The sequence below is a fragment of the Parus major genome, chromosome 7, assembly GCF_001522545.3.
Source record: "Parus major isolate Abel chromosome 7, Parus_major1.1, whole genome shotgun sequence".
Classification (NCBI taxonomy): Eukaryota; Metazoa; Chordata; class Aves; order Passeriformes; family Paridae; genus Parus; species Parus major.
The window spans coordinates 36,093,758-36,102,620 of record NC_031776.1 but is presented as its reverse complement, the minus strand read 5'-3'; the positions used below and the strand labels follow the sequence as shown (position 1 = coordinate 36,102,620).

Here is an 8,863-nt window from a genome sequence, read left to right as displayed (position 1 = left end):
GTGTCAGGGGTGCACTGGGGGTGTTGGAATGTGTGGAAAGGTGAGGGAAGTGCCACTAAAAACAGGAGAGCACTAGAAATTATATCTATGTAATATGTAATATCTCTATATATAACATATGTAAAATATAAAATTATATATTAATTGATTAATAGATATTTTAGATATATAATTATATATCATATATAATAATACTTTCTATATAATTTTAATTTTTTTCCCCAATTGCCCACCTGAATCCACCTTCCTTCAGCCTCAGCCACAACAGAATTTTCAAGGAGTTTTTTTTTTATTTCTAGGGATTTTTCAACCCAGGACGTGTCAGAAGCCCCTCTCTGATGCTCTGGGTGCTTCTGGTGCTGCTTTAAATCTGATTTTTGCCCCTTGCCCCACAGGTGTTGTACAAGGAGGAGCTGGGGACAGGAACCCCCACCCCTGTCACCCCCGAGATTGAGAGGGTCAAACGCAACCAGGAACACATTAGCTCGGTATTTTTGAATTTCAAAAACCAAAAGAAAATCCCTCTGAATGGATTTTAAAATACTTTTTAACCAACAAACCAATATTCTTGTTTCCTTATAATCGACTTACCCAAAAAATAATATCCTGGTCCCTCTCAGAATTTCTTTTTTTCCCTCATAATTATTACTTACATTGTTCTTATTCCCTTTATTTTAAATTACATCATTTTAGTAATTGAATCCCACCTTTTGGAGTGTGATTGCCTTTTTTTTTTAAACTCTGTTTTCCTGAATTAGACCCCAAAATCCTTTTTTTTAACTCATAAAATCCCACTCTGTCCTCTTTATTTAGTCCCAAAAATCCTGGTTTTTTAACTCTTAAAACCCACCCTATTTTCCTTATTTAGTTCCAAAAATCCTGGTTTTTTTTAACTAAAAACCCACCCTGTTTTCCTTATTTAGTCCCAACAATTTTAATTCTTAAAAATCCACTCTGTTTTCCTTATTTAGTCTCAATAATCTTTTTTAACTCTTAAAACACCACCATGTTTCCTTTATTTAGTCCCAAAAATCTTTTTTAACTCTTAAAACCCCGCCCTATTTTCCTTATTTAGTCCCAACAGTTCTTTAACTCTTAAAACCCCACCCTATTTTCCTTATTTAGTCACAATTCTTTTTTTTAACTCTTAAAACCCCGCCCTATTTTCCTTATTTAGTCACAACAATTCTTTTTTTTAACTCTTAAAACCCCGCCCTATTTTNTTTTTTTTAACTCTTAAAACCCCGCCCTATTTTCCTTATTTAGTCCCACCTCATTCCATGGAGTGAATTTTCCCGATTTTCCTTATTTTACACTCTAAACTAAACCTTGCCTGGGTGTGGGACGTGCTGGGCTGCCAGAGGAACCAGAACTGCTTTGTTTGTTATTTTTTGATGCTTTCACAGATTTTTCCCCCCAGTTTTGTGTCCAGGCTCTGAGCAGGGCTCCTGTTTGGGGCAGGATTTGGTGGTTTCTCCTTTCCACGCGGATTTTGGCCGTCCCTGATCCCTGTTCTCCCGCAGGTTCTGTACCGGGAGGAGCTGGGCACGGGCACTCCCATCCCTCTCACTCCCGAGCTGGAGCGAGTCAAACGCAACCAGGAGCAGCTCAGCTCGGTATTTGTGGCGAGGAGGAGTTTTCCCTTTAACTCTGCTCTTCCAGCACTCCTTAACCTTCCTTAAAATTCCATAATCCCTCCTAATCCACTCCTCAGCGCATCCTCATGAGCACATCCTCTCTTCCTCACTGTGCCACTGACCTCCCACCTCTTCACTGATGGAATTATCCACAGATAGTTACGTTATTCTGAATTATTTACAAATATTTGCGTTATTCGACGTGTTTTTAACCTTTTTGCTCCCTGCTCCAACTTCCTTTGATGTGTGTGGGGTTTTTTTAATATCTAAAATTCTTCTTGCCTTTGTTTTAACCGTGGAAGAGGGGAGGGTGTGGCTTCTCAGTGGGGGTTTGACAGCTCCCACTTTGTGAATTTTGGGGTGGGATGGGTTTTGGGGTCGCTGATGGGTTTGGATGGTTTCTTGTTGTGCAGGTGTTGTACAAAGAGAGCGTGGGGACAGGGACCCCCACTCCTGTCACCCCCGAGATGGAGAGGGTCAAACGCAACCAGGAGATTTGCAGCTCGGTACTTTTGCCAAGAGCAAAACTTCCCTTTAACTCTTTAAACCCAGAGTTGAAACCTCTTAACTCTTTCGAAGCCCTTTTTAACCGTTTGGAGAAGGATTTGTCCCAAAATAACGCTGTCCTCAGAGCAGGGCTCACTCCTCACTCCTGGCTTTCTCAGGTTGAAATGTTAACTCGGTTCAGTTGATCTTGGTTTTAAGAGTGGTTTTAATGTCCTGTTCTAATCCTAAACCCACTCAAACTCCTCTCCTTTTCTCTGCAGAGCTTCCATTTCTTTAAAGCTGTTGATTAATTGGGTTTTCTTGGTGTGCTCAGCCCCTCCGGTGGGATTTTGTGCTCTTTTGGTGCAGTACTTACCCCATTTATCACCAGCAGCTCGAGCCAGGCTACCAAACTCCTCCTCTACTAAAACCGTGCCCAGGACCTGCTTTAAAACCAGCTGGGGAACTAAATCCGAGGAAAAAGGAAATGTGTGGGGAGAGCTGTCACTGACTGCGGCTTTCTCTGGCTCCTTTCTCTCGTCCCACAGGTGTTGTATAAGGAAAACATAGGGAAAGCCACCCCCACCCCCGTCACCCCCGAGATGGAGAGAGTCAAACGCAATCAAGAGATCATTAGCTCGGTACTTCCAGCAGGAAAAGTTCCTAAAAATGGGAGTGAAGTGTCTAACCCGGCTGGAGCATCGGCGCCCTGCGCTTATTAACCTGAGCTGACTCTGCCCCAGGCTCACACACAAACCACCCCCGCTTCTCTTTAACGCTGCCCCAGGCAGGGCTTTACTAGGAAAAAAAAAACCCCTTTTGGAAATGGAGTTTGTTGTCCTGATGGAGTTTTTTTAACCCTTTCTTACTCCACCTGTGCTTTGTCAGCGATGATTCCAGCCAGGGCCCGTTCCTGCATCCCAGATTAATGGCAAAGCTCCGATTCCTCCTCCCGTGCCCCAGCCCTCACTCGGTGTAAAAACGCTGTTTGTCTGTTCTGCTTTTTGGTTTGCTTTGGTTTTCTTTTCCTTTCCAATGACATTTGGATACTCCCTTGTATCCTGTAGGTTTTGTACAAGGAAAATGTGGGGAAGGTGACCCCGACCCCCATCACCCCCGAGATGGAGAGAGTCAAACGCAATCAAGAGATCATTAGCTCGGTACCTTCCCAGAAATTTCTGGTTTCCTTTGTGCTTCAACTTAATCAAGTAACAGCCTAACTCCCACTCAGAGCTGGTTTTAATTTAAAAAGAGATTTACTTCTTTTTTTTCCCCTGCACATTAATTTCTCCTTCTAAACCCAAATTACTTTGGTGTGAACGGTGTGATCCAGAGTTTTAGTTTATTTCACAACTTGGTTTGTGAATTTGTGGGTTCTATCCAGTCCCAACAGTTTGGATCCCTTGGTGGGGATCAGGGAATGTTTGGGTTGGAAGGAACATTTCATTCCCTGACCTCCCACTAGCCCAGGTTTTCCAGGGATATTCAGGTTTCTCTCTGTGTTTAGTTTTCACCTTTTCATTGGATTTTCAGGTGGATTTGACTCCAGGGAAAACCACCCATCCCTGACATCATTACTTGGGGCAGTGTGGCAACAAAACTTCCACCTCCCTCCCAAAAAGATCAGGAATTCCCTCAAATATAGACAAAAAAAATCAGATAAAGCATTTCTTAAACAGCTTTTTAGAGCCAGAAGCAATTCCTGAGCCTCTGGAGCCACCCTGGATAGAGCCCTAACCCCAATTCCCAGATTTCCTCTCCCTGCTCCTCACCCCTCCTGGCAGCACTAAACGTTTGAGGTGTTCAAAGGCAATAATTTGTGTTCCAAGGCAGTGCTGTGGGGCTGAGCCCAGCTCGCTGTTCTGTGTCCTGCAGGTGTTGTACAAAGAGAACGTGGGGCAGGCGACCCCCACGCCCGTCACTCCCGAGATGGAGCGAGTCAAACGCAACCAGGAGCAGATTAGCTCGGTATTCCCACAGGGAAACGCTTCCCAAAGCTCCACTGCAGTGCTTAACCCCAGGGGATATCATAACCTCACTCTGCCTGGTCTTATTTAACCCTCTAATTTTTTCTTTTTCAAGTCACCTCTTAAGAACTGTAATTTTAAAGCATTTTTTTTTTTTTTTAATCGTTTAACTCGTTAATATGATTTTTCCTGACTTTTTTATTTTTTTCCCATTTCTAATGGCTGGTTTTGAGTGTAAACCCAGTAACATCCCAGTTGTGGAGTTCTGCCCCGGTGACTGAGTTCCTTTGTGGTCTGTAGGTTGCATACAGGGAAGGTTTAGGGAAGGCCACTCCCAGCCCGGTCACTCCGGAGATGGAGAGAGTCAAGCGGAACCAGGAACAAATCAGCTCGGTACTGAAAGCACAGCCTTGTGTCAAAAATAACCATCCTCAGCCAAACTCCACCTAATCCAGCCTTATTTTCCCAGTTTTCCTTATTTTTGTCTATTTTCCCTTTGATTATTTTCTATAGATTTATTTATTTTTTTTTACCTTTTGCCAATAACGTTTCAGCTGCTTTGTTTCCCGAGATCTTTTCCACTCTGCAGGGCTGGGTTTGCTTGAACATTAACCCCACTGCCAGGAAAAGCTGGAATTCTTCCAGTCCAAGCTGGAATTCTTCCATTCCAAGTCCTTTGTGCCCTGCAGGTGCTGTACAAGGAGCACATGGCCAAGGGAACTCCGACGCCGCTGACCCCGGAGATGGAGAGAGCCAAACGCAACCAGGAGAACATCAGCTCGGTGGGTGACAAAGAACATTTCACCCCTGAAATCCTCACCCACAGGGGAGAGCTTTGGAAGGCCACAGAACCACAGGGAATCCTTTAAAACTTTCTGGTTTTCTCTGATGAATTGGGTTGGCTTTGGGGGTTTTTAAATAGTTAAATTTCAAATTACTGCTGCAATACTCTGATGTATAAAATTATCGTTCTTCAGCAAGAGTCGCTTATAAAAAAATGTATAAAAATCTAGGACTGGCTCTTCTCCAGGCCCTTCTCTGGCAGCCTGGTGCTCCAGAGGTAACTCCTTGTCCTCCTCCTCCTCCCCTGGCAGGTTCTTTACTCCGACAGTTTCCGCAAGCAAGTCCAAGGAAAAGCCGCCTACGTCCTGGACACCCCGGAGATGCGGCGCGTGCGGGAGACCCAGAAACACATCTCCACTGTAAGAACACGTCCAGAGGGGCCCTTCCCTCGGGAAAGCAGTTAAATATCAAAATAACCCTGCCTGGCAGCAAGGACAACGTGTCCTACTGGGTTTGGTTACCCAAGTCTTTAATGCTAAAGGAGGTTGGGATTGGGCTCTCTCGGGATTGGGAAACCAAAGCTGAGGAGCTCTCCGTGCTGGAAGAGCCTCCTTGGGGAACAGGAATCACAGTCCTCTGGAATTGCAGGTGAAGTACCACGAGGACTTTGAGAAGAGCAAAGGGAGCTTCACGCCGGTGGTGACCGACCCCATCACAGAGCGCGTGAAGAAGAACATGCAGGACTTCAGTGACATCAGCTACAGGGGCATCCAGAGGAGGGTGGTGGAGATGGAGCGGAAACGCGTGGACCAGGACCAGGAGAACATCACAGGTCAGGAGAGCTGGGCACATCTGCTACAGGAGGGGTTTAATTTAAGCTCAGCCACATCAATTCCAATTCATCATCACCTGGAGCTGTTCCCATCCAAGTCCTTTCTGGAAATATTCTCCCCCAGCAGCTGTAAATGGCCTGGGACCTGCTGTCCCCACCTCGAGAATGTCACACTGCATTTAATTCTTCTATTTTTGACTTCATCTCTATGGATCAGAGAAGCACCTTGCTGTAGATTGTAAAAAAGCCAAATTTCTGCTATAGAAATGACAAGCACTAATGTATAAAATAAGGGTCATTTTTCAAAGAGTCCCAGGCTGGTTTGGGGTGGGGACATTAAAGCTCATCCAGTGCCACCCTGCCATGGCCAGGACACTTTCCACTATCCCAGGTTGCTCCAAACCCGTCCAGCCTGGCATTGGGCATTCCAGGGCTGGGGAGGGCACAGTTCCTGTCCTGCTGTCCTGGCCAGGCTCAGCCTCTCCTCAGGAAATTCCATTTTTCCTGCAGGGCTCCGGGTGTGGAGAACCAACCCCGGCTCCGTCTTCGACTACGACCCCGCTGAGGACAACATCCAGTCCCGGAGCCTGCACATGATCTCAGGTGTGTCCCACGGGCTCCACAGGGATAAAACAGGATTTAAACTCCTGTGAGCATGGTCTGGGTGCCAGACAGAGCTGAGACACCCCAAGGGACACAGGGGACAGAGGAGAAATCAGCTGTAGCTCCTCACCAGCATAACTCATGTTCAAAAAACACAGTAATAATCTTCCTGCCATAAAATGATCCAACAGAGGCAGGAGGAGGATTGTTTCTATGATCCACAGCTGCCATGATACAGCCTGGGCTTCCTTTTGGAACTGATCAACAGGCTGCTCTCAGTGACTTTTTTGACTCCTGTCTGAGAGGAAAAATACCTGGATGGTAGAAAATCGTGGGGTAGAAAAATTCTACCTGGATGGTAGAAAATCTGCTGTGTCAGGAAGAAAATCACAAGATAATTAGAATAAAACTTCTGGAAGCAGCCAGGACTCGGGGAAAGAGGCTGGAGAAAGGATAAAATACTGTGAATACTGAAGCTCAGGATTTCAGCATGGAATACTTAAAAAAGCACAGAGAAATCCCACTATGGAACTATAAACCTGCACTGGGATTGTGGGAAAGTTGAGCTTAGCAGGGCTGGGTTCTGTGGGGTTTCTACTCTGGGGTTGGTGATTCTGAGAGCCCAGGGTGGTGGCTCTGAACCCCAGGGGTGGCTCTGAGAGCCCCAGGGTGGTGGCTCTGAACCCCAGGGGTGGCTCTGAGAGCCCCAGGGTGGTGACTGTCTGTCCCTGCTGTCCCCCAGTCCAGGCCCAGCGCCGCAGCCGGGAGCACTCGCGCTCTGCCAGCGCCCTGAGCATCAGCGGCGCGGCCGATGAGAAATCCGAGCCCTCGGACGGCACCGACCAGCGCCTGTCCTACTACAGCAACGGGGGCTTCTTCACCACCACAGCCTCAGGTACAGGACAGCCCTGGGGACAGACAGGACAGCCCTGGGGACAGACAGGGCCCCCAGATGCTCGTGGGACTGTTCAGCAATTCCCAGAGCCAGGAAAAACCACATCTCCAAAGCGCTGAGTTGTGCACAATGAACAGCTGGAAATGTGCATTTTAAACTGATTGTGACCCCTCCCAGTGGCCATCCCTGATGGAGCCTGACCAGCTCCATCCCAATCCCATAACAACCCCACACAATGATCTTTATCCAGCTCCATCCCAATCCCATAACAACCCCACACAATGATCTTTATCCAGCTCCATCCCAATCCCATAACAACCCCACACAATGATCTTTATCCAGCTCCATCCCAATCCCATAACAACCCCACACAATGATCTTTATCCAGATCAATCCCAATCCCATAACAACCCCACACAATGATCTTCATCCAGCTCCATCCCAATCCCATAACAACCCCCACTCTCCCCTCCCTCTGCAGTGGGCTACAAGCAGGTGAAGACCATTGAGCTGCCACAGCAACGCTCATCCTCAGTGGCCACCCAGCAGACCACGGTGTCCTCGGTGCCTTCCCACCCCTCCACTGCTGGGGTGAGTAACCTGCTGCTCCCCGGGGTGGGGACACAGCCCATGGGGAACACTAATTAACAGTTAATTGGTGACATTCCAGTCCCTGGGGGTGAAGCTCTGCATGAAACCAGTGTGACAGGGACTTAAGTGGGACAGAGCCTCCCCTGTGCCTGGAAACTTGGAATTAGCACCTGGAAACCTTGAATGAGCTCTTCTTCCTACTCAACACGTGAAAATTTAGGAGTGGGAAGAAGTGTTTTCATTCCAATTGCTGCCTTGGAGTAAAGGACAGTGGGAATGGCATCACCTCCAAAAACTGCTGGGAGGGAACAACTTCCAAGTTCCACTTGGAGCTGGTGGTGCCCAGGAGCACCCTGAGGCCACTGCTCAGGCTGTGGCACCAGCAGAGCCAGGGCTTGTGGCACTCGGGGGAGAAGAATCCAGAGCCAGATCTGAAGGAGCAGCCAGACCCTGCTGTGACCCCAATTCCCAAGCCCTGGGGTTTGGCCACGTCCCCCCCAGCCCTGGCAGGAGACACTCAGGGATCAATGTTGGGTTTGGCCATGTCCCTTCTGTCCCTGCAGAAAAGGTTCTGAGCTGTCAGGGTGTGACCATGTCCCTTTTGTGCCGTGTCAGGGTGTGACCATGTCCCTTCTGTCCCTTGTGTCCCTTCAGAAGAGGCTCTGGGCCATGCCAAGGTGTCACCACATCCCTTGTGTCCCTGCAGAAGAGGTTCTGAGCTATGTCAGGCTGTCAGCCAGAAGAGGTTCTGAGCTGGCAGGGTTTGATCATGTCCCTTCTGGCCCATGTCAGGGTGTCACCATGTCCCTCATGTCCCCTGCAAGGCTCTGACCAGGTCCCTTTGTGTCCCTACAGAAGGTTCTGAGCTGGCAGGGTTTGATCATGTCCCTTCAGAAGAGGCTCTGTCCCGTGTCAAGCTGTAACCAGCCCCTCATGTCCCCTGCAAGGCTCTGACCTTGTCCCTTGTGTCCCTTCAGAAGACATTCTGAGCTATGTCAGGGTGTGACCACGTCCCTTCAGAAGAGGTTCTGAGCTATGTCAGGCTGTCAGCCAGAAGAGGTTCTGAGCT

At 47.9% G+C, this 8,863-nt stretch overlaps 1 protein-coding gene across 1 annotated transcript in view; it reads left to right on the top strand.

Moving 5' to 3' along the window:
• The window catches only part of NEB (nebulin), a 94,348-nt gene extending 86,036 nt beyond the window's left edge, over positions 1-8,312 (top strand). Inside the window, exons 123-135 of the mRNA XM_033516201.1 lie at positions 396-488; positions 1,524-1,616; positions 2,051-2,143; positions 2,672-2,764; positions 3,191-3,283; positions 3,999-4,091; positions 4,391-4,483; positions 4,780-4,872; positions 5,185-5,292; positions 5,522-5,705; positions 6,216-6,308; positions 7,051-7,203; positions 7,685-8,312. Coding sequence (XP_033372092.1) covers positions 396-488; positions 1,524-1,616; positions 2,051-2,143; positions 2,672-2,764; positions 3,191-3,283; positions 3,999-4,091; positions 4,391-4,483; positions 4,780-4,872; positions 5,185-5,292; positions 5,522-5,705; positions 6,216-6,308; positions 7,051-7,203; positions 7,685-7,851 — 1,449 coding nt within the window. The 3' untranslated portion in view covers positions 7,852-8,312. The remainder of the gene's footprint in view (positions 1-395; positions 489-1,523; positions 1,617-2,050; positions 2,144-2,671; positions 2,765-3,190; positions 3,284-3,998; positions 4,092-4,390; positions 4,484-4,779; positions 4,873-5,184; positions 5,293-5,521; positions 5,706-6,215; positions 6,309-7,050; positions 7,204-7,684) is intronic.
• Positions 8,313-8,863: the final 551 nt, after the last annotated feature.